This window comes from Felis catus, chromosome E1, assembly GCF_018350175.1.
Source record: "Felis catus isolate Fca126 chromosome E1, F.catus_Fca126_mat1.0, whole genome shotgun sequence".
NCBI lineage: Eukaryota > Metazoa > Chordata > Mammalia > Carnivora > Felidae > Felis > Felis catus.
The window spans coordinates 1,472,226-1,497,426 of NC_058381.1; the positions used below are offsets into that span (position 1 = coordinate 1,472,226).

At 54.8% G+C, this 25,201-nt stretch overlaps 1 protein-coding gene across 3 annotated transcripts in view; it reads right to left on the reverse strand.

Moving 5' to 3' along the window:
• Nucleotides 1–668: 668 nt before the first annotated feature.
• The window catches only part of RABEP1 (rabaptin, RAB GTPase binding effector protein 1), a 102,185-nt gene continuing 77,652 nt past the window's right edge, over nt 669–25,201 (reverse strand). For all 3 annotated transcript variants that reach the window (XM_045044490.1, XM_023244630.2, XM_023244631.2), the window contains 12 exons: nt 24,462–24,640; nt 22,483–22,614; nt 18,172–18,645; nt 16,916–17,020; nt 15,717–15,833; nt 10,177–10,275; nt 6,881–7,021; nt 3,971–4,160; nt 3,454–3,509; nt 3,163–3,261; nt 2,330–2,446; nt 669–1,562 (listed from right to left, as the gene is read on the reverse strand). In XM_045044490.1, the coding sequence (XP_044900425.1) occupies nt 1,461–1,562; nt 2,330–2,446; nt 3,163–3,261; nt 3,454–3,509; nt 3,971–4,160; nt 6,881–7,021; nt 10,177–10,275; nt 15,717–15,833; nt 16,916–17,020; nt 18,172–18,645; nt 22,483–22,614; nt 24,462–24,640 (1,811 nt within the window). In that variant the 3' untranslated portion in view covers nt 669–1,460. The remainder of the gene's footprint in view (nt 1,563–2,329; nt 2,447–3,162; nt 3,262–3,453; nt 3,510–3,970; nt 4,161–6,880; nt 7,022–10,176; nt 10,276–15,716; nt 15,834–16,915; nt 17,021–18,171; nt 18,646–22,482; nt 22,615–24,461; nt 24,641–25,201) is intronic.

Here is a 25,201-nt window from a genome sequence, read left to right on the forward strand (position 1 = left end):
ACGCTTGATGTAGAATTTAAAGCGACTGCATTTTGGAACTAGAACCCCGTGTAATTCAAGGAGGATATAGGTGTTCTTTAAACCAAACAGCACTTCGTATGAAGGGATTTTAAGCCAATTAAAATGTTTCACGCATGGCAAGCCTATAGCACTATTTCCATAATTAGTATTAAAATTCCTAATTATCAATAACAGCAGTGGCCCAGGGATCAGACGTGTAGTCCTCGTCTTGGCCTGTGGAAGACAGACGTCCCAGTTCTTAGGGCTGGTGAATCAAGGACAGTTCACGCTAAACTAGAAAAGTCCATGGCGGCCGAGAGCCAGAGCCCGCCACCCCACTCCCGTGAGCCGGGTTCCCGTCTGCCAGCGGACTCGGGACACCTCCCCTGCCACTGGCCTCGCCGTGCCTGGGCCGGCGGACTCGGTGAGGCGCTCGTGAGGCCACGTGGAACCCACCTGCTCGCGGACACCTTCCCCACAAAGGGAAGGAACCAAACCTGACACAGGCACCAACGGCCGCACTGACTGGTCCCCCAGGGACACACGGGACCTACACCGAGAGAGGGAAACAGAAACTAGGTACCTTGTCAACCCAGTCACGTGTCTGTACTGGATGCCTCAGACTACCTGGCCCGCCGATGGGAGTTGAAAAGAAGGCAGCAGATTGGTAAGTTTATACTAGATGTCAGACATAGCTTGCTTTATTATTATTATTTTTCCACTGATCCAGTAACTAAACTAAAACAGTTTTCGAGAGTAGACGTGCCAGTTCAGCTTAACCCTGGTACCTGCGGGCCCACGAGACGCATCCAGGCGGCAGAGAAAGTGCTTCCGGTCTCTTGTGCTTTTCCTTTAACCTCAGCTTCTGACACAGAGAGCGCCCAGCCTCGCTTTCAAGTCCTCGCGGTTAATCCAGCCCCTGAACTGGTCTCGTCTGCCGCCGTCGGGCGCGCTCGGCAAGCCTCAGTAGCATCTGTGGCCTCCGACGCGAGAGAAGATGGCAGGAGAGAGACACGGAGCTCGGAAATTCGGTCACTAGCCAACGGCCTGCTCTCAACCTTCGTATTTTAATATAAAATATTCATACAGCAAACGACACGTCTGTGTGCTAGCTGGGGGCTGTTACTGGTGAGCGCCGGGCGACGGGAAAAGGAAGCGCTCTCTCCGGCATCGAGGAACGGAAAAGGTCATTCCAAACGCGACTGGGCCGTTGCTTTAAAGGCAGGGACATCTTACAGCAGCACTTCCTCTGTCACCCCCGAGTCCCGTTCCCGTCCATCAGCGTCCCCGTTGGGAAGTCCTGCTCGCGGCTCCCGCGCCACGGCCTTCTCCCGCCACGGGTGAGCCTCGCTCCTGTCCTCCTGTTCTGTGACTTCTTCAGTTAAGAGTTAAAGAATAATTAATGTTGCTCTAAAGAGGAGTTAAAAGCCCGGGGTGCGGGCCACGTCCTGCGGCGGGTGTCATGTCTCCGGGAGCTGGTTGATGTCCGTCAGCTTGGTGTCGTTGAGAATCGCCCGGATCCTCTCCAGGGAGCCCGCTTGCCGGATTCGCTCCAGCTGCACCTGGGGGGCGACAGAGAGTCAAGTGCGTGGCCTCCTGCCGGGCCTGGCCCGTTGGCTCGCCGAGACTGGTCACCGCAAGAACCAGCACATACCAAAGACAACCCCCTCTGGGGCACCCCGGGGGCTCCGTCAGGTGTCCGACTCTCGATCTCACAGCTTTGTTGGTTCGAGCCCCACATCGGGCTCTGTGAGGACAGTGTGGAGCCAGCTTGGGATTCTCCCTCTCCCTGCCCCTCCCCTGCTCATGCTCTCTCAAGATAACTTTGAAAAAAGGCTAACCCCCCAAAGCTGTGTCCAGCAGGCCCCGTTAGGTGCTAGGACCACGGGAAGGGGGAGGAGGCTGGACCCCTGAACCCCAACACTGTACAGCTGAGTCACAAGAAAACACAAGAACCCAGCTTCGAGGGTCTGGAACGATACACTGTCACTGTAGGTTTCCATCGGGGGACCTAGGGAAGGGAACGCAGGGTGCACGCCAGGGGACACGCGGTGCTGGGGACAAGGAGCCACGGTACTTCAGGGACCTCAGGACACAACATGTAAAAGGCTCTCGGACAGAGAAACCAAGCATAGGGACGGGCCCGGCGGGAGGGGTGTCAGCGGTACGCCGAAGACGGGGCGCTTCGCCGGGAGACAGGCCTCGTGGCCAGTGCCACCCAGGCGTCCGGCCCGTGGGGTCGTGTGTCTGCTCACGCCTCTACCCCGCTAGCTACTGGCGGCGTCGAGTCCGGGCCCGGCAGGTTGCCGGGGGTCCCCACGTGCCTCACCTGCAGGGTCTGAGAAAGCTTCACAAAATCCCTCTGTACTTGCTCGCTGACGTCTAGTTCCGTCTGCAGCCTCTGAGCTTTGTTCTTCTCCTCAAACAGGAGCTGTTCCACAGTCGCCTACAAAATACGAGTTTTGCCTGAGAATTAATGCCAAGGAGCCGCAGGTCCCAGTCCTCCGGGACAGCCAGGGACCCGGGGGAGGGGTGGGGACCCGGGGGAGGGGTGGGGTCCCCCCCAACCCATCAGGCTCCCTCCGGGGGCACGGCCGCCGGCGGCCTATGAGCTTGCTCTCGGTCGCCCTAAGATGGCCGGAAGTGAAAGCCAAGCCCCCCCTCCGTCCGCCGCTCACCCTCACCCCTCGTGGCCCGGGGACCACGACTCATCAGCAAAAGGCGGAAAGCAGCTGCTGAGATCTGGAGCTTTCCCGGCAACGTGGACAGAAACTTCAGAATTAACCAGGACAATCCACACACCCAGAAGTCTGTGCACTCGGAGGTGTGACCCCGCGGCTCCAGGGGACCCTCCTAGGAATCCTGCCCTACGGTCAAGCCCACGCACTGGGGTTGTATCTGGACTCCCCTTGGGCGGCAGACACTGGGGAGGTCGGGCACGCGGAAGGACGCGGTGACGGAAGGGCCTCCGGCTGCGGGCGGGGCCCGGGACACGGGCGTGACCCGACTCCAGCAAGGGCATCTCGTCCTCCTTCCGCAAGCGGGGAGCCTCGGTGGCTCTCGGGGGCCCTGTGCTGAGCTGCGGCGCTCCTCCCCAAACAGGCAGGATGTGACTCCCTGTGCCTGGCACGACTGTCACTAAATGATCAACGACAGTGTCACCTTCGCGGCCGTCTCCTTCCTCAACTGCTCTCCCAACGTGCTCTTCGTCTCCTGCACGCTCTCCAGCTGCCGAGACTTCTCTCTCAGCGACGACTCCAGCTGTGGCATAAAGACGGACCCGGGAGCTGAGGACCTGCCCGGGGCCCCCGCGGCCCTCACCCCGAGGGCCTCCCAGCCGCTCCTTGCAGCGGGACCTGGCCCGACTCTGGTTTGTCGCTTGTGTCCAGCCAGGGGGTGCCGCCACCCCCCGCCGGCCGCCCATGGGGTGAATGTGACATTCGTGACACTCACCTGTCCTTTTTCCACTCTTATTCTTTCTAGTTCGGCTTTTAGGCTAGAAACGGAGGCTGGAAGGGAAAGGGAGCAGCGCCAGCACTCACTGATTATTTTGCACATTCACGTTGTTTTCGCTTACGCCCCTTCCCCCGTCACCTGCGGCTCAAACTGAAAGGGGTCAGACCCTGATCCCGGGGAACCGACGCCCTTCAACAACCCCACCAGCCGGCAGCGGCCTCAGGCCCAAGCGCAGGCAGAGGCCACGCGGACACAGTGTGGCGTGGACCGTGTGGACACCAAACGTCCCCGTCGAACTCGGGAGGAGGGGGCGGTGGCCCAGCGGGGCTCTCCCGACACGGAGCTCTTGGAGGGAGGGAGCGGCTTCTGTCGTTAAGGCCCAGTTGAATCTGGATTCGCTCTGGACGAGTCACAAGTGAGAACCCTTCCTACACTCCTTCCTGCACTTGCCCTCTGCGTTTCCTGTGGTCCCCGTCCCCGCGACCCGTGCCCCCGCGCCGCAGCCCGCCTTCACCTAGCTCTTCCTTGCAGTTTTCTATCTCCAGCTGCAGAGTCTCTTCCAGGTTCTCCTTCAGACACTGCTCCGCCTGAATCTGCTCCTTCAGGAACAGGATCTCGGCCTTGAGCTTCTCCTCCGTGTGCTCCGCCGCGGTGCGCACGTGCACGATGCTCTCGCGGTAGCTGAGGGCCAGTTCCCGCAGCGCCTGCACCGGGGACACGCGTTACCGCGCTGGCGGGGCGGCCACACGTCTCCCGCGACCAGAACCTCGGGGGTTTCGCGCGGTTCGCTCGCTGCGACTCGGCGCCAGCTCCCTCGGGGCAGGGGGCCCGCGTGCTCCCCTTCAGCACAGTGTAGATAAGACCCTTCGGGCCAAAAACGTGCCCCGTGGACCAGACAGCTCTCCCTCCAAACGGTCTCCTACGCGGAAAAGTAAAACCATTCCTGACTTACGGTGTGGGGGTCACTCTGAACAGCCGGGGGCTTCCACAACCAGCTGGGGGAATCTGAGGGGAGGCAGGGGGTGAGGACCGAACAGGCGGGAACTCGGAAGCCAGCGTGGAATCGGGGCGGACCGAGCGCGTTAACTGGCTCATGTACTCACTCGAGCGCTACGCTAGGCCAGGGGCACGGACAGCAAAGAGCGGCTTTCTAAGGTGACCAGCTGTTCTTCCAGAATAAGTTCAGTTTAAGCCTTGTTTCCCTAAACTGAGTTTTTTTCTTTAAAAAAGTTCAAGTATTTCCTAACGCTAACGTAAACACTGGGATTAATCTTAAGCTACCCACCAGAAGTACATAAAATACCAGCAGTAAAAAGAGGAAGGAAAAAACGATGACAAAAACGTCCCTAAGATTTATTCCTGGGGCAGCTCTAAGAATCACGGCTTACAGGCTAGACTGGTTGCATCCTTGCAGCGTTCTTGGAAGTTGCTCTAAATCTAGGAATTCCAAGTCTGGAGAGCTTGGAGAAGAGGGATCCCCTGCCCAAAGGGACAGCTCGGCAGAGGTGAAAAGTGGCCGAGAGCACAAGCAGACAGGTCCCCACGCTTTCTCGGCCGAGATCAGCCACCAGTTCAGAAAGGAGAGCGAGCGCCCCCGGAGCACCGGTGACCTGCAGACACGATCGGGAGGGCAGGGCGCACGCGGCGAGGGCGGCAAGGCGCCCAGTGAGTAAACCAAGACGAAAACCAGAAGTTGGTTTTTTAAATAATTCTTAGTATTAAAAGAACTAAAGTGGCGCCTGGGCAGCTCAGTTAAGCATCTGAGTCTAGATTTCAGCTCAGGTCACGATCTCCGAGCTCGTGAGATCAAGTTCCCACAGGGGCTCACGCTGACAGCACAGAGCCTGCTTGGGATTCTCTGCCCCTCCCCCGACTCAAGCACCTGTGCGTGCGCTCTCTCTCTAAAAAAGATAAAACAGAAACGATCTGGTCCTGCACAAGGAACTTACAGACCGATTCGGCTACGGATTCTTGGGATGCTGAGAGCACGAGTGACAGGAGAAAAGCCAGACAGGCTGGGCTTTCTCAAAGATCAGAACTTTTGTGCTTCCAAGTGCACCATCAAGGAAGTGGAAGAGAGCGTCCACGGGACGGGAGAAAACGTCTGCCGATCATTTACCCGGTAAGGGACGTGCATCTGGACTATATACTGAGCCCTCATCACTCAACAGTAGAAAGCGGCCAGCCCAACTTAAAAACGAGCAAAAGAGGGGGCGCCCGGGTGGCTCAGTCGGATGAGCATCTGGGTCTGGATCTCCGCTCAGGCCTCGCTTTCAGGGTGGTGAGTTGAAGCCCTACGTCGGGCTCCACCAGCGTGGAGCCTACTTAGAACAAACGTGAAAAATAAAAGCGAAAGACCTGAAAAGACACTCCTCCAAGGAAGACCGACGAACGCGCAACACAAGGAGAGGCGCCCGGTACCGGCCGTTAGGGCAGCGCAAATCAGAACCACGGCGGACGCCGCTTCGTGCCCACGGGCACGACTGGAGTAAAAGCGACAAGCGCCAGGGGGGACGTGACAAATCCTCACACGACTGCCGTGGCCTCGCAGTCCCAGTAGAAACAAACAGGTCCGTCCGCGCCCAAACGTGTACACGAACGTTCACGGCAACATTATCCGTAGCCGTCCGCGCGTGGGAGCACTGCCAGCAGCCAGGCGGAGAAACAAACCAAACGGCCCTCCGGCGGCCAGTGGGAACGGCACCCGGGCCCCCGCTATGTGGAGTGCGGATGAGCCTGGCGCGAGTGCCCGTGTGGAAGCCAGACACAAAAGTCACAGTCCTGGGAGCACAACAGGTTAGCGGCTGCTTCTGGCTGCGGGGAGGGGGGGAGGGGGCGGGGAGAATGAAGGGGGGGGATAAACACGTTCTGAAATGGACTGTGGTCACATCTGCAAATACCCGAAAAACTGCTGAACTGTACACATTAAACGGGTGATTTCTTTCGCATGTGATTTATATATTGGTAAGGCCTGTTTTTAATAGTTAAAAACATTTTTTTAATGTTTGCTTATTGCTGAGAGAGAGAGAGAGAGACCGAGCACAAGTGGGGGAGGGGCAGAGAGAGAGGGAGACACAGAATCCAAAGCAGGCTCCAGCTGTCGGCACAGAGCCCGACGTGGGGCTCGAACCCACGGACTAAGAGATCCTGCCCTGACGTGAAATCCAGAGTCCACTGCTTACCCGACCGAGCCCCAGGTGCCCCGGTAAAGCCTGTTTTTAAAAAGAACTGGTAGGGGCGCCCGGCCGGCTCAGTCAGCGGAGCGTGCGGCTCTCGATCTCGGGTTGTGGGTTCGAGCCTCACGTGGGGTGTCGAGAGGACTTGGGAGCAAAGCCTTAAGAACTAAGAGAAAAGCACAAGCTGAAAGAAGCAGTAGCCGCTTCAGACGTACGAGTCCGTGTCCGCACGGCGGGGGACGAGTTACCTCGATGGTGTCCGGGAGGATGAAGTTCTCCGCCTGCTGCAGGGACGCGTGCAGGCTGTGCTTCCCCTGCAGGCTGTCGTTGTCCTTCTGCAGCCGCGCCAGCTCTTCGGACACCCGCTCCCGGGACTGCGTCAGCACGGCCTGACACCGAGACAGAGAAGGTGAACCCCGTGCTCGCGGCCGGGCGCCACCAGGCCGGACAGCGGCGGGTGCAGGGTGGAGGCCGGGGAGGCGCGCGGAGAGCAGCCCCGGGGCCTCCGTGCGGACTTCACGCGGATTCGAGGACAGAGGTGCAAAGGGAGCATCCGGGTTCGCGCTCCACGGTCCCCACCAAAGGCTCCGAGTGGTGAGCCCCCGGCCCACGCCCCCCCGGCCCACGTCCCCGCACCGGACAAGCGCCGCCGTCTCTGCTGGGCGGAGGCGGCGGACAGCGTCACGACCTCAACCAGACCGAGCGTGAGCCCCAGGACGACTGTCTCCCCCGGCATGTATTCGCCACAAACCCGGGGACCGAGCCCCGCCTTCCTCCCCCACTACACACGTGTCACGAGCACGGCCCCGGGAGCCCAGACCCTGGAAGAGAGCACTCGGGGATCTCCGCGTGGGGGCTGCAGGGACGCCAGGCGGCTACTCTGCACGCTGACCGCGATGCACCTTCAGGTCTTTAGGGAGGCCTCGCGTCAGTGAAGTTACTCTGTTTGAGCATGTGATAAAATCCTACAAAAGTGCTGGGCTTCTGCTCATTTTTAATACTGAGGCATTTAACTTACATGACGTACAAACGTGGAATACTCACTCCTCCAACATTTATTAGCAGCTGCCTCTCCGTCGGGGCATTTTGCTGCGCACCGGGACATGGAGACACAAGACTGACACTGTGCCCCAGAGAAGCTCCCGGTGCAGCGGAGGGAGAACCGACCCTGACCTGGCCGAGCTGCAGGTGCGGCCAAAGAGACGGGGAGCAGCAGGGATGCAAGGACAGGCGGAGGGGCGGGGGGAGGCGGGGAGCGCAAGAGCATGGCCCAGAGAGGGCAGCTGCTGCGTCCTCAAGGACACATAGGCTGCTGGCGGGCAGACAAGGTCTTGCACAACCTGGCAGGTTTTACTTGCACTGACTTCAGACCAGACTCAGCCGTGCTTCGGGCTCGCTCCTTCCTACCCATTCACAACAAAATACCGGCGTCCGATCGCTGGCATTTGAAAGAAGGGAAAGAATCAAATGCATATATTTGCTTACTTTTGTAACGAGAAAAACACAAGCATAAACCAAAAGTAAGTTAAAATGATCCTACATGGGAGGGGGCAGGAATGGGGTGAAAAGATTAGAAAACAGAAGAAATCTGAGTGTTTGCAAGCTTGCACAGTTCTGCCTTGTGAGCCGTGCTGGGTGTTCAAGGAAAAGTGAATCCAAAAATTAATACAAACAGAAACCAATAGAGCTAATTTAAGTAACTTTTAAATACAGTACTCAGAATGTAAATCCCTAGCTGGGATACAGTCTAAGAGCCAAAAGAACCACAGAGAAACCCTGGATTTCACTTACTAATTTTGCAGTTGGTGGCCATGTTAACGGTCCTTCTGCAACAATTCCGTCCCCACCTTGACCAAGCAGTCACCTTCACATCACTGATAACGGGGCACCTGTCAGAATGTGCGCCTCGCTGCCCTGAACTCCCGCTGAATCAGTTCATCTCCGGGCTGTTCTTGCCCAGAATCTAACCTGAATCCAATCACGGAAACAATCAGACACGCGATTCTCCCAGGCAGCCGGTCTGGACCCTTCAAAAGTGTTAACGCCATTAAAGCCAAAAACAAGTGGTGACTGCTCGAGATGAAAGGAGAGGAAACTGACAAGACATCCTGGACTGGTTCCTCCATCAAAAAGTCAAAGTAAGAAACTGGAACCACCACTGAAAACCATCATGGACTCTGGGGACAACGGTCACGCCTCTCTGTGCTGAGAAGATGTGTGTGGACGTACCCGGCAGCGCCTACTTACAGCGCCTCAGGAAACACGGGTACGTGCGTGGACGAAAGAGTGACCTACCACTGCCACGCGTGTGAAAACGTGGCAAAATATTAACTGGTAAATCTAACTGAAGGTTTTCGGAGTGTTCATTCCGCAAACCTCTTGAGGCTGAAATCTTTTGCGATGTTAGGGGGAAACGCTAAGATCCCAACACCTGCCATGTCTGCGCTTCTCGGAAAGGGGAACCAGAAATTGAGTTTCTTGCTCTCGGTGCAAGAACCTTCGAAGGTAACCTCCAGAAAACGGTTCCCGGGACCTCAACCTCATGCAACACTCCTCCAGTGTCACCCACAACACACTCACTTAAAGCGGAATCCACTGGAAAGCGTTTGTGAAGGCAGCCGGGGCTTAGAGGGCGCACGGGGAAGAGTTGAGGGAGGACAGAGAGGAGCACGGAGGCTAATGGGATGACACTTGTGGGCATCCCCAGTGGTTTCTAGGCAACGACTATGATCTCGAATTCTCTGAGCACTGAAAAGACCCTACACTCCCTCGTCAGTGACTAGAAGGACAGCTCCTCACGAGACCAGGGCCAGAATTCGGGGATCGCCTCAAAGGCCACTCGGCTGCTGACCCAATGCCGATCAGAAACAGCATCTCCATGCGGCCGGAGACGTCTCTTCCCCGTCAGGAGGCGGCTCCGTGGGATCACCCAGCAGCCCCGGCCCTGCCATTATCTACGAAGGGCCCTCAGACGCAGGCTCCGACTCAGGAAAAGCACGAACCCAGCACATGGAACCAGTCTGGGGAGAGGCGAGGCCCAAATCTGGGGGGCTACTCTGCAGGGGTCCCAGCCAGCCCTTCATCAAGAAGCTCTCTGCTCCCAACCCCCTCAGGGCAGACGGCCTTCTGGAAGCTTCTCCATGCCGTCAGGATACCTGTAAAATGAATCGGACTGCTTTAAATAAACGAGCTGTTGAGGAAAAGTGCAGGACTGTTCAAAAACTCCATCTGTTGGGCTTTGGGAGATTTCAATAGTCAGCATGTACTTGGAACCCAAGGTTAGTCCAAAGTTTACTCTGTTGAGGTTTCCGAAAGCAGAAAAGTAAAGCAAGTTAAAGGTAAGAATATGTTTTGGTCACAAAGGCAGGTCTGCAAAACAGCTGCACCTTCACATGACCTTGTCTGGTACAGATGTCACTTAGGCCCCAGACAACAGAACAGTGTAACCACCTGGCCAGGAAGGTAAAGTAGCAGAGGGGATTTCAAGACAAAACAAAAAGGAATATATTTCACATAGTTAACGTTTATTGAAACACTGACTTACCATCTGTTCCTGAACATCCCTTTTTGCCTGGGAAAACCCCTGCTGTAAGTCCTCAAGCAAGAGCTCAGACGCTTGGGCTCTTTGGACAAGCGCGGAGATCTTAAAAGAAAAAATGCACACACAGAAAATAGTCAGGAACCTGGTTATTCTGAAACTAACCGTCCCACCCCTGCTCGTCTGCTGCCCAGAACTGACGCTTTATTCAATTATCGTAACCCACTCTCATCTCTATACCCCAGAGGCGCGTACATCTTCCATGTCTCAGACCTTCCCATCACACAGGGGCACCAACAGCTCCCGGGGCCGCACCCACCGTACATGGACAGACAGCACAACAAGGACCTCCAAACACAGATGTTAATGCATGCTACCTACTTTACTCTTAAAGGAGCCTTAAAAAAAAAAAAAAACAAAAAAAAACTCAATAAAAATTTTGAAACTGTCCACACACAAAAAAGCAGCATAAAGCTTAAATGAATCTTCTCTGAACTAGCTTTAATCTTCCAAGATGATTTACTTAAAAGGGAGAAACACATGAGTAACATTACCAAACTCTGAACTCTAATGTCTATTTATTTTTGAGAGAGAGACACACACACAGAGCACGAGCTGGGGAGGAACAGAGAGAAAGAAGGAGACACAATCCAGAGCAGACTCCAGGCTCTGCACTGTCAGCACAGGGCCTGACGCGGAGCTCGAACCCACGAACCATGAGATCATGACCTGAGCCAAAGTCAGATGCTTAACCAACTGAGCCACCCAGGAGCCCCTAAACTCCCTGAGAAGCTTCATGTGAAAGTTGGTGACTCATACATAATAATCAAAATAAATTTGTTTAGACGTTTATTTTTTTAACGTATTGATTTCTTTTGAGACAGAGCGGGGCGGGGGGGGGGGGGGAGGGCAGAGACAGAGAGAAAGAGAATCGCAACAGGCCCCGCGATGTCAGTTCAGAGCCCAACGCGGGGCTGGAACCCACGAACTGTGAGATCATGACTTGAAATCAAGAGTGGGACACTTAACCGACTTAGCCACCCAGGCTCCCGTGTTTAGGTGTTTACAAAATTATTATTGCCAGAATTCTGCTGCCAGTAGTGGCAGATTGGGTCATGTGAACCAAACCTCCTATTGAGAATTAAGAAAACCAGACAAAAATATGAAAGGTATCTACCCAAAGGTACCAGAGAACAAAACAAAAGGAATCACAGAGCCGAGGACCAGAATCAGTACCCCCGGAGGGAGGGTGGAGCAGAGCAGCATCTGGAACAGTCCTCTCTAGAAGCACGTGCCAGTCCCAAGAGAAACAGGGGACACGGGAAGCTGAGCACCCCACGACAGAGTGACAACAGAGAAGAGTCCAGACAACAGAGAAGAGTCCACGATGCAAAGGGAACCTGGTAAGCACACTGCACTTTGGACTGGGTCCCCAGAAGGCTGCATCCTAGGGTAAGGGAAGAACTTAAAGTAACCCAACCTTCACAAGTTCAGAAAACGTCAATTTCTATGTCTGGTTCGGATGGCCCAGGATTGTTAGCACCACCAGTTCCTTGCCTCTCATCAGGAAAACGGCTTTATGTTATTCCAGCATATTCACATACAGCGTCAAGCACACAAGAAAAATGTACAAAGAAAGGACAAGAACAAAAACCAAAAAAACCCCAAACAGGTAGCAGAAACACCTAAAATGAATCCAGATGTGTGGATTATTGGAGACAGACTTTTAAATAAACTATATTTGACTTGTTCAGAGATTTAAAAGACAGAATTTAGAATTTCCAGAGAACTGGAAACAATGGAAAATAACTAAGTGGAAAAAAAATCAATTAAATTAAAAATTCAGTGGATGAATTTAACAGATTAGACCCATCTGAAGAGAAAATTAGTGAACTGTAAGACAGATCTGAAGAAAATAAACAAAGGCAAGAGACGGAAAACACAGAAGAGGCTTAAAAAGCCATATAGATTAAAACATGAATGTCTCACATATATAAACCTTTAAAGAAATATGGCCAATGGAAAAATGACCAGGAGAGCAAAAAATAATTTCCCTGTAACTTCACTCCTAGATACCCTCCAGAGAAACGAGGCCACACACCCACCAAAGACACACAGAAACATTAGAAAATGTATTCGTTCACAACAGCCAGAAACTAAATACAATCCACGTATCCCTCAACTGCAGAATGGATCGAGCACCGATATCCAACTACTGATACACAGAGCAACACGCAGGAGTTTCAAAGAATCGTCAATCAACGACCAGATGTGAAAGGTTCCGCACGACAGGATTCCATTGATATGAAGTTCCAGAACAAGCACTACAGTGTCGGGAGTCAGAATACTGCCTGCCTCTAAGTGCAGGCAGGCCACGTGTTTATTTGGAAAGCGCATGAGTGTACTAGAAAGTTCTGCATCTTGCTCCAGGTGATGATCACCCTGGTTACGTTTTTTCACATGTTAAAATTCATCCAATTTTACACTTGAGGTTTCTATACTTCATGTCTAGCTCGATAAAAGCAAGGTTTTAAAAGACTCATAATGGCTTATGATGTAAGACATCAATTCAGGAATCCAAGAAACCCTGTGAACCCCAAAAGCAGGAGAAATATGAAAAAAATACACATAAGTACAGCACAGTAAAACTGCTAAAACAAAAGCCAAAAAGAACATCCTTAAAATAGCCAGGGGAAAAAATAACATTATACCCTCAAAGAAGCAATAGTAAGACTGACAGTTGACTTCTCGTCAGAAACACGGAAGCCAGAAGCAATGAACAGGAACTTCAAAGCGCTAGAAGAAAGCAGCGTGAGCGCTCGAATTTCACAGCCAGCCAAGTACCCTTCTTGAAGGTGGAAACGTAAAAATCCATCTAATGAACAAAAATACGAGAGACTGGAGACTTCCCAGATGGACTAAACCCACGGTGGCCTTTTTCTACCCTGATGACTAAAGACTCTGGATAAATACAAAGGGCACGGACCCAAGGACGCTGAACACTGAGCAGAAGCAGAAGGTTTAGAAAAGGAAGTCCAAGCGGGAAGAAGCACCAGGATGGAACTTACTGCTCACGGGGCAGGGGGGCGGCTACTTCTCGGCAGCAGAGCAGCTCAGCGGACAAGACTCCACCGACCACAGCACAAGCGCGGGATCCCCGCAAGCTCAAGAGCAGGGGCGCGTTCTCAGGGAGGAGGGTGAGAGAAAGGGTCCCCGCACAGGTCCCACACCCGCCCCTGCGCTACACAAAAGAACACGTCCGAAGGCTTTGCAAAGACGTTAAAAACCAAGCTGGTGTTAAATCACCACTCACAGGGGGCAAGTCACAACCTGCTAACTGAACTTAATCAGATGAACAGAACCCTGAGTCGCACACACAATATCCACAGCTCCCAGGATACAATCTAGGAGCACCTGGCATCGAGAGAATCAGGAAAACGGGCCCCATTCTCCAGGGAGAAGGAACACACACACGCCGACCCCATGACGGCGCAGGGGAGTCATCAAAGGCTGTGACGCGGGTATTGTAACTGTGCTGCGTGAGGCAGAAGTAAATGCTTTGAAATGAATGAAAACATAGTTCTCAGCAGGGAAATAAAAACTTAAAAAAGCAGCAAGTGAAAAATTTACTATCGGTCACAGCACGGAAATTGGCACCAATGGAAGAGAGTCCTGACCCTGACCCCCCACACATACTCACTTGACGAGTGACAAAGGTGACCTCGCAGAGCAGCAGGAAAAAGGTGATCTCACTAAATGTACAGAAACTGGCTATCCATATGGAAAAATTAAATCTTTACCTCACCTATAGTATATACATAAAAGTCAGTTCTGGATGGATTTCTAGATAGAAACATGACTATAAAAACGTCTTTATGATCCCAGAGCAAGAAGACATTCTTAAAAAACAAAACAAAACACACAGAACAAACATCAGGAATCATAAAGGACCAATGGGGTGTCTCTGGGTGGCTCAGTCGGTTGGGCATCCAACTCTTGATTTTGGCTCAGGTCATGATTTCACGGTTTGTAGGTCTGAGCCCCCCATCGGGCTCTCTGCTGACACTGCAGAGTCTGTTTGGGATTCTCTGTCCCTCGCTCTCTGCCCCACCACTATTCGTGCTGTCTCTCTCTCAAAATAAATAAACTTTAAAAACAAAAGATCAATGAATTTGACTACATGAAAGTTAACTTCTGTTCAAAAAGACACCATTAAAATACTGAAAACATAGGGGCGCCTGGGTGGCGCAGTCGGTTAAGCGTCCGACTTCAGCCAGGTCACGATCTCGTGGTCCGTGAGTTCGAGCCCTGCGTCGGGCTCTGGGCTGATGGCTCGGAGCCTGGAACCTGTTTCCGATTCTGTGTCTCCCTCTCTCTCTGCCCTCCCTCGTTCATGCTCTGTCTCTCTCTGTCCCAAAAATAAAAAATAAACGTTGAAAAAAAAAATTAAAAAAAAAAAAAATACTGAAAACATAAAGCACTGATGAGAAGACATTTGTCCCACATATCACCAAGAGGCTCTAGTAAGGTTATGTAAAGAATGTCTAACAAATCAGAAAAATAACCGAAAATAAATAAAACCCAAAGAGACGACACAATAGAAAAATCAGCATAAGGCTTGAGAAGGAATCACACACACACTGACACCCCGTGGCCGATAAACACCAGAAACGCTAAGTATCCGCAGCGGTCATCAGAACTGAGCCCCAGTGCACCACCCACCCACCCAAATGGCTACAATTAAAACAACAAAACGAAGTCACTGGGCCCCAGGAATCACTCCCACGCGCTGCTACAAGCTGTGGAAAGCTGGCATCATCACCTACTGGAGTTGAACACAGTTTGGACACTGACCCAGGCCGTCTGCTCCTGGCATCTACGCAGCGGGAGCACAGGCCACCGGCCCGACAGACCTTTCAGAGAACAATTACTCCTAATTCCCCAGAGCCGGAAACCGGCCCAGCACCCGTCAGGACGGACAGACTGACGCACGGGCACAAAGGCTCAAGGAGAACACAGCGTGGCCACAGGCACCGGGCCAGACTCTCAGGACGCGCGAGGAGGGACGGGGACAGGAACACACACCACCGATCCGATGGCGTCGAAGTCAGGACGGGGGTTGTCCCCTCTGGCGGGGGGGGGGCGGGGTCCCGGGGCCCTGGCCTCGGGTTCCATTACGTGATCTTGGCAGTGCTCACACAGAGGTTAGTGCCGGTAAGTTTGCTAGATCTGTGTATGTCTGAGAGTTTTCCATTTGCACACTTTTCAACAGTCAGAGCATAACTGGGATCGCTCCTGTCAGGAAGGTGTTTTGTGCAGCAGAAAAAAACTAGTAAAAATCAAAGGGGAAAGGAGAACCCGAGCCTGACGACATTCACTAACCAGTTATTGCCCAAGGTATAGATATAGATGTATACTTTTTTAAAAGAAATCTGTAAGTCAGCAGCAGAAAAAGGTCAGTAAGAGATCTTCGCTATCTGGGGAAGAGAACCGCCGGGTCTCGAGGCCTAGATGACACGCGTGTCCTCTGCGGCGAGCGCGCGCACCTGCTGGCTGCTGTCTTCGGCGCTCCGCTTCAGCGACTCCTCCAGCTCCTGCCGGTCCCTCATCGTCTTCTCCAGCTGGTCGTTGGCTTGCCTCAGCATCACCTGCAGTTTCTTCACCTGCGCGATTTTCAGTGCCAATTAGAAGAAAGTACCAGAATTCATTCATCAACATAAAAAAAAAGCCCTAATTCCAAACGTTTTAAAAATCTCAACCTCCTCCTTTTTCTCCCTGAGAAACGGCACAGATTTGCCAATTCAGAACGAATGACCTCACGTGATGACCGCAGGGTGCGGTACGGCTAACCAGCCACTCTGCACGTGGTGATCTCGCCCTGAGTCCTTCGGGCCAGGGCCCTGCCCCCTCGCCCTGGCCCATCTTCTGCCTTCCCATCTGCAGTCCGCACTTCCACTATGAATCGTCTACACTAAAGTCAAAACACGTTATTTCCCTACTTAGAATTTCCAACCTCGGCCCAAAGTCTTCAGGGTACAATTCAACTGCCTCCACCCCTACCCTGCCCCTCCAGGACCTCATCCTGGCCTCCCTTCACCAGCATCCTTCCCCTTCCCTCCAGCCCCACGCCGCCCCGCCTGTGAGCTGTCCTTTCTGCCGTGCCCACCCGGACCCGAGTACCCTGGACCGGTGAGGGACCTGCACGGACAAAGCGTCAGCACAATGCCCACCGAAGGGACTGGATGATACCAGAAGAACTCCTCTCTTCCGCCTATGGACTCTGACAAGCCTGCTGTCCTGAGGTCCTACGTTTCCTGAATGCTGCTGACGAGTCACGATCAGACGCCCAGACAGGCGCTCGTCAATCTCTGCACACCCCGTTGACCAAATCTCAATGTCTGTGACCCCATAAACTAAGCTCAACGGATGCACACGTTTCTGACAAGGAGTAGGCGGTAAGCGATGAGGATGCGCCCCTCTCCCACCACGTCAGGAAGCACGTCCTGTCGGCGACCACGCCGGGAGCGCGTGCCCCGCGGCGCTCCTGCTCCTGCTGCCCGGGGGCCGAGCCCCCCCGCGTGGTGCCGGGCGAGCTGGGCCGGCTGGGCTCCGGTGTGCGTTCACCGGAAACAGAAGTGACGCTGCACGCACCGGGCCGCCGCGCGTGTGACGCGGATGCACTTCAGGGAGCAGATGGGCGCCCCCGGCGCCAACCCCAGCCGCCCACCCGGCCGAGCACACCCACCTGGTCTCGGGTCTCGGCCTCCTGAGTCTGAATCCCTTGCAGCTGTGTCTCGTAATTGGAACACATGTCACAGCGCCTGCCGAGTTTGTTTCCAGCGTTATGTACCTGAAGGCACCAGAACGACGTCTTACCAGGCAGAACGAGGTGCTCCTACATCGTGTACGTGAACACGTGCACAGCCTGACCCGTGTCACTCCGAGAATGACACGGGGGAGGTGGCTTCTGCAGAGACTTGCGGCAAGAAGCTACGATACAGGGTCCCCAATTCGAGTATGATCGGAGACCGAGGGACCCACCTTATAATCGGGTGGCCAAGGGCCGCAAAACACCTCGTGTGAGGAAAACGCAAGGCAAGAGGCGCCAGGCCGGGATGGTCACAGCCTAGGTGGGTGCTGCCGACCAAGGGCGGGGGGTAGGGGTGCAGGGAGGAACCAGCGCCCCCTCCTCCCCCCCCCCCCCCCCCCCCCCCCCCCCGCCAACCGCACGCAGGCAGCCTCAACGCGAACCACCCGGAGCGCCCTCTCTCGCGTGTGTTCCACACGAGGCCGTGGGGAGCAGTTTCTGTCAGGCTAGTCAGCGATCCCACTCATGGATCCACAGCTGCTCACAGGGACGTGGCCCCGGGGAAAGAAAGCACTAGAAGTCACAACACCTGGCCTCTGACCCACGTCTCCCTGCTCGGAGGAGAAACCCAAGTGTTTCTTGTGGCCTGAGACCAACCCTCACCTGCAGACTGGAGACAACGTCATCACTACCCAAGGTTCGAGCAGGCAGGGCGTGGGACGGTGGGGACGGCTCCGTCACCTCCGAGGCCACGTGCGAGTGCGCACGGACACTTCCGGCTCCCAGTCGTACGTCTACGTTCGCCAACGCTCACGGGAGGCAAGTTAACCCGTCCAGTGTTTCCCACCCCCTCCTCCAGCCCACCCGCAGCACCACGTGCCGACAGCATGTGTGCTTTGCACGTCCAGGGAGTGAGCAGGAGTCTGCCAAGCGAACCACATCCGGGCTGCGCCAGCGTAAACTCGGCCGTGCCCCGGCTTCAGGCGGGACACCAGGCGGAGGGGGGTCACGCTCCGCGTGACTAGAGGCCCCTGCTCTGCCACGGTCACCGGGAGCAGCGGGAGCGCAGCACAACAGGCCGAGGACGTGTGTGCATGGCGACCCAGGGGTGCCTCCTGAGCGAACACCAAATCCCAGAGCTACCCGGGAGCCCACCAAGCGGACAAGAGGGCAAAAGTCAGAGAGCAGCTCACCTCCTTCTGCAGGAGATTCCACTCTGTCTCGCTGACTAAGCGGTAGCCGCTGGGGGACACGTACGCACTCTCCACACCCTGGGTGACGCTGGAGAGGAGGGACGCGGTCTCTTCCTGCTCTGGTGTCATGGCCTTGATTGCTCTCTCCTGGTCTTTGGTTAACATAAACCCACTTGGCATCTGCAGCGACCCCAGGGAGGCGGTGTCGAAGTTCTCAGACACTGAATCCGCTCCCACCAACGGCCCAAAATCCGACTCGTCCAGGTTTCCAGCAGACTTTGCCTTGTAGTTGTAGCCCAAAGCTTTGGATTGCAGCGAGCCCGAAGGCCCCAGGCTGTCCGTGGACTGTGCTCTCCTGAGGCCGTCTTTAAACGTGTCGCTGTCCGATTTACTGAACGGGTCTCCAGATGGCAACAGCAGGTCTGCATCTAAGGAGTGCACGGAGCCGCGGGTGCTATCCAGGCGCTCCTGATCCTGAGATGGGAGAACGTACAGCGCCCAGTTAGACGACTCTCTAGACTCAGAAAAGCTACCGTACACATTACGTAGGACGATCGTTAGCACGCTCCTCCACGCGCTCTGAGCATTTACTGAGTGTCTGGTACATGCTGGGCACTAAACCAGGCACGCGGTACAACTGCAACACTCACCTCGACGTGTTCACAGTTTCGTGCAAAAAACTAACAAGCAAGCAGGCTATTAGAATGCCCTCGGTAATAAAATTACAGGCCAGAGACCTGTACTGGATGTTCTGGGGCCTGAAGGAGGGGCTTCGGCCCAGACGGAAGGGGTCAGGGAAGGGTTCCTTGAAGTTCAGGGTCAGGTGTGCTGAGTGGGAGGTGCCTGCTGCATATCCACACGGAGATACCCACCCAATGGACGGACGTAGTCTTTAGAGGCCGGAGAGTGACCACCATATAATGATAGAGCGTCCACAGCAAATCAGAACCCCTAGGAGGAACACCAAACCTGTCCACTTTGGGGATGGACAGAGGAAGGAGTAGCCCAAGTAGAAGGGAAATGAGGAGAATGTCGTGTGCCGGAAGATGTAATCAACACATCAGATGGGGTGCATTTGTGAAAGGAACGAGACGCAAAAGGTACCACGCTGTGTGATCCCATCCACGTGAAACACCTGGAACAGGTGAGTCCACAAAGGCTGGAAAACAAATCAGTGGTTGCCAAAGGCTGAGGGGAAGGAAACCGGGCAGTGGCTCCTTAGTGGATGTGGGGTCTCCTCTGGGGGGATGAAAACATTTTTTTGTTTGTTTACATTTCGAGACCAGACTGAGATGTTGGTTCCACAACGCTGTGTATGTACTTAAATGCCACTGAATCGCGCGCTTGTAATGGCTAATTTTACGATGCGTGGATTTCATCTCAATTAAAAACCGCCTGGTGCAGCCCATTCCCAGGTCAGAAACGCACACTGTGCTTCCAGACGCAACCGTACAGTTACCGGGAAAATCAGAAAGCGAGAAAAAAGTCGTAGGTTTTTCTTGAAATTCAGTGTATTCAATTTAAAGGACTAGTCTTTATTTTAACATAACATCCTGTCTATTTCATATTGTTTAATGATTTTAAGTTTGCTTATTTATTTTGAAACAGAGTGCGAAGAGTGGGGTGCTGTCAACACAGAGCCCAACACGGGGCTCAAACCCACAAACGTGAGATCATGACCTGAGCCAAAGTCAGGCGCTTAACTGAGCCTCCCAGGCGCCGCTAAAAATCCTTGTGACCTTAAATTCGGCAGTTCTCTCCTCGAAGGCATCAGTAAGTCCGTGATGATTTTTGCCCAGGGAAGAGTTCCATATAACGGCAATATAGTATCACAACGATCAAAGCTCCCAGACTAGTGAAAGACAGAACCAGTCTGGCTGTTAGTCTCGCAATCCTCTTTCTGATTCTCGTATTTTATGATGTTTTGCCATGTGAGGACCTTGCTGGCCAGGCACAGACCGCCCCTCCAAGCTACTAGTGCCTCCAATCAATAAAAACTCACCCGTGAACACACCTCTCACATACACCCGACCAGCCCCGTGTCCAGCCTCCTGTCCCTACCCTTTTCACGCTTGCCTCACTAGAGTAAGCCCGTGCTCCCCTCACCCTGAAGCAGCACGGGGCCAGGTACCCGAACTGAGGACAGACGCCACCCCAAGGCCCGCCACACCGTGCACGCCAGCTGGCCTTGCCTTCCCTCCAGGAGTGTCAGAAGCGGCTGCGACCCAGGACCCCTCCGCACAACCTGCTCCTGCTGCCTCACGACCGACTCAGATACATCTCGGGTGGCTCTACCCGGTGTGCGTGTCACAGGGTCCCTAGAGACCGTGACATAAATTTCTCTTTCAATGGCACTGACCTTTAAACCTGGGCACAAATCCACGAGTACAGCCGTAAGAAATTACGGAATATTTGCACACCGAAATAGTGTCGGCCGTTAAATACCGGTTGTGGGCAAACGTTTGCAGCATGATATCCGCTGAAACCTTTACAATGGATTTCAGTGAGAAGCAATTTACACAGAACATCACGTCCAGTTGCAACATGGGCTACGTTTAAAAAGCAAAAATAGAAACACATATATGTTAACTTTGGAAATGAAGAGAAAGAAAGAAAGAAGAGGTACACACCAAAACGCCAGTGGGGACTCTCTCTGGGCAGGAGGGTCACCCACCGGCTCTTTTTGTTTCAGAGGACCTGCCTGCACTTTGCAAGTTTTCCACACCGAACACACGCTACTTTCGCAGTGAGAAAAGGACACTCTAATCCTGAGGCTAAACACAGGAGGTCCCACAAACTCCAATTGTCTTCAGCTAGAAATCGAGGTCCTTCAAAGCAGCACAGACTAACTTTACGTCCTCAGGTGAACATGAACCGTCAGGACACAAGGCGGGTGCACTCGGCATTCAAACCGCAAAACGCCAGCCCCGAGAGCCGAAGGTGCTGAAGAGCCAGGAAACAGTGCTGAGCACAACACATACTACAGACCAAAAGGGACACAATCAAAAGACTTTTGAAAAGCCTCATGGTAAACGACAACAAATAAATCTCCCTTTCCTGTTTTCCTGCTCAAGTATTTTCTGGGAAGTCTGACGTTCTTCAAACGTTCCTGCACACGGATACCACGTGATACTCGGCAGGACCCGGAAACAGCCCTTCTCCTGGGAGGCAGGCTGTTGAAAGGCACTCGGCAGAATCAGGCCGCTTGGTTCTGTGTGTGCACCCCACAATGAAGACAGTGAGTGACACAGCAATGACGTCCTGCTTCTCAGCGTCTGTTAGGGTGTTTTCCCTTAAAAAAATGAGCAATCCATAAACACGGAGACAGAAGCCACGAGGACGCAGATGACACACAGCCAACACGAATCCGCACACGATCCAGAAGCACAGTCCCCGTGCTCACGGCACCAGACCCTCTCTGTCACCCTGTGTCACAGGCCAGAAATGAGGGGCGGGGGGCAGCACGAACAAGGGTTGTGGGCATGGACACGGCGTGGGGTCACCCAGCTGTGAAGGCCCTTCCGTGGCCAGCCAGGGGCTTCACTTTTACCCTGGGCGGGAACAAGAGCCTGTCCCCTGCTGACGCGGGAGATGGCCGAGAGGACCCAGCGCCCAGAGAGAGGTGGGAGCCAGGCAGCACCCCAGGAGAGGGAGCCCGCGGCGCACAGGGCGGCACGACGGGACAGCGAGTGTGGCCACAACCGCGCGGATGACCAGGCGCTGTGGCACCCGCGCAGGATCTGCCGGGGCACGCAGGGGGCAGCGGGTGGACAGGCCGCGGACTGGCCACCTGCGGAGGTGCCCGCTGAGGGGGAGGGGTGTGTCTGCGCGTGTGAGCACGGCCCCGGGGCCACGGGAACACCTCTGTCCACGTTGGGGCTGCCCGCTCCACCTGACGCCCCAGCCGGAGACCTCAGATCTGCTAACACGGGGGGACGTGCTGTAGGGAGTTCAGTGTTTGAACACTTCACACGCTCTCTTCTAAACAGAAAGCTCCAAGTATTAGCAACGTTTAATATTCACATCAGAAAAGATTTTACAGTTTTATGATGTAAAAGTTTTCTCCTACGGTTTTAATTTTGGAACCACGGGGAAAGAGAACGTCTAATGACTTCGGAGATGGTGACAGAAGCCACCACGCGTCTCCAGGAGCACCGCCTGGGGTCTAAAACAGACATAAACACTGCCGTCTTGTTGAATGCCACGCGAGGAGCTGCCTACGTCCTCCCCGTGAAGGAGGCGCCCGACGCAGGAGAAGCGACACGTGGTCATACCACGTGCGCAGCGACCCCGAGGGCAGACTCACTATACCTCCTCGTTTGACAGCTGGGCTGCAGATTCCTCCTGCGCTAACGCGCACACCACTGGCGCCTTCACCTCCTCCTCGACCTCGGCTTTTTTATGGTCCTTCCTCTTGTTCAATCTCTGTTGTTCATCTTCCTCCTGAAAGTCACAAAAAATGCATACACGCGTTACCCAGGCGGTCCACACCTAACGATTCATACGGTTCTTTAGCCACTGAAAACAAAGAGCAAAGCCTTACGAGGAAACTGGACACTGAGGCCTGTTTTGGGATCGCATCTAAGGATATCTGGTCAGAACAAAATGTTGTAATACTAGAGGCACAAAGAAGGAAAGCCCGTCACGAAGACAAACCAGGACACAGGTTCCAAGAAGAGTGTGCACGTGAAAGAAACACGAAACAAACCTCCCCCTCTTCTTCAAGAGAGAAAACTTACACGAACAATTCTCCGGGTGATGAGAGAGACCGCGAGGGCAGGACACAGCCATCAGAAACACATACAAATTTACGTGGAACACACAGGAAGGCTTGAAACTGATGTGACAGTGCGCTCGACAAACATGAACAGGCTACCTCAGTGCCCCAAACGGCCTCATGGGAGGGACAATCACAACACAGACAAGGACGGATGAGGTTCTGCGGCACAAAAGGACAATCTCATCGGGAGGAGCCAGAACCGGGCCCAGAAGCAGGTCAGCCGGGTCTGGAAGCGGCAGTGACAAGAGCCTGCCGACCGCGTGAGAGCAGCAAGCGAGGGTCCCGGGAAGGCAGGCGGACGGGGCAGTGTCGAACAATCTCCGGGGCCGAGAAGACACAGCTCGGGAAATGAGAGGTGAAGACCGGGGCAGGGAGTTAGAGATGTGTCATCAGCGCCCACCTCATCTGGAGAGTTCTGGTGTGTGTTCTGATACCCATACCGCACGCAGCTTTACAGGTAAAACCTTAGCACGATGCTGACACATGGAAAACCCTCCATAAATGTTAGTTAAAGGCCTTAAGTGACCGGTTCCGGCATTTAGACGGTCTTAACGGACAGCAGGAGGGCATGGTTAGACCTGTACTTTAGAATCTAAATCCTCAGGGTGGCTGTGTCTGCACAAAAGAAGGATGAGTCAGAATTAAAACAAAAGACATTTTAAGGACGGAACATCTGAAAACCAAAACCCAACCCAAGTCACACAAGGTCACTTGAAAGTGGCTCACGGTGCCTAGAAAGCTTCCACGCAGCTTCCCCGGGGAGGTATTTGCACCCACGCACAACGCACTATGGGGCACCAGCTGCACTGCTACCGGAAATGGAAAAGAAACAAAGACGACGGGATCCGTGTGGAGAGAGCAGGGAGGGGGGTGGCGCGGCGCTTAGCGAGGCCGACGGCTGCCTGCGGGAACAGGTGCCCCACCACGTGGTGAGGAGAGGAGGCCGTGGAGTGCCTCTGCTACACGCCTGCACGACACGAGCCAACCCGAAGACGCCCTAAAACACGGCAACGCCCGGGAGGCGGCCTCCCAGGCGACGGCTGCGGATGCCACGCGGTCGTCCCGGAAGGGAGGTGACCGGCAGACTTTATCGCTTTGCCTTCGCCACAGATTTCTTTGGCAGGAGATGTATCTGTGTACTGCTCGTGTCGGCTCAACAGGTTTTAAAGGTAAGGAGAAAAGAGGGTCTCGGGCGCGCGGCCCGCCGGGCTCTGGCCTTTTCAGGCCGGTCCACCCCTCCCTCCCCACGCGGTCCCTTCCGGTGCGGCCACCAGGGCCATGTCACAGAGACGCGGCCCGGACAAACCTAGTCCGGGAGCCCTGGGAGCCCCGGACAGAGCCGCACAGAAGGCTCTTCTCAGAAGTGCGCACCGTTCCGAAGACGGTGGTGGCTACATGGGCTCTGTCCCCCAGACACGGCCATTTCCAAAGCCGCGGACCCACGCCCCTCCGCCCGCCGGAGCTGCTCCGACTCCGCGGTCGTGGGGTGGGGGGCGGGGGTGCCGCTCACCTGGTCTCTCCTCCGCAGCGCCTCCACCCGCCGGAGCTGCTCCGACGTGAGCACGACCTCCATGCGCTGCATGTCCCTCATCAGCAGGCGCTGGGACTCCAGAAACTGGTCGTTGGCTCTCTGCCACGTGTGCTTCAACTGGTTGTGTTCCTGTCGCTCTTGTTCCAGGAGCCGGCACACTGTCGGGGACCCCCAACCAAGACACCGAACTTGAACGGCAGACCATGCCTGCGGCACGGGGCTGGCAGACCGGGTCTGGCCGCTGGCCTGTCCCGCCAGGGTCGGGATGAGGACCCAGGGCTGACCGGCCGTGGGACACACGGCAGCTGTCCCGCCTCTCCCAGAGCAGACCCTCCCCGAGCCCCCCGTAATGGCGGCGTGGACGAGGGGCCCCCGTGCTCAGGAAGCGCTAGAAACCCTGGTTAAATGAATCTTTGAAGGTTCCTTCCCTGCAGGACCTGGAGCTCAGCCTCTCCAGCGTGTGTTCTCTCAGAGGAGCTCCCAAGTTCACGTGACCGGACGTCCCTTCCCACACCACTCACCGCACACGTGTGCTCGGGAACGCGCCGTGGGAACGGCTGCTCCGGAAGCCGAAGGCACAGTAACCACTCCCCAGCGTCCTTACACACTCGCTGATACACCTGTCACCCAGAGACCCGCCCCGAGCCCGGGCCGGCCCTGACTGCCCAGGATCAGTCACGGGTCCCGTGTAATGGCTGGCCTGCCGGTACTCGGCGCTC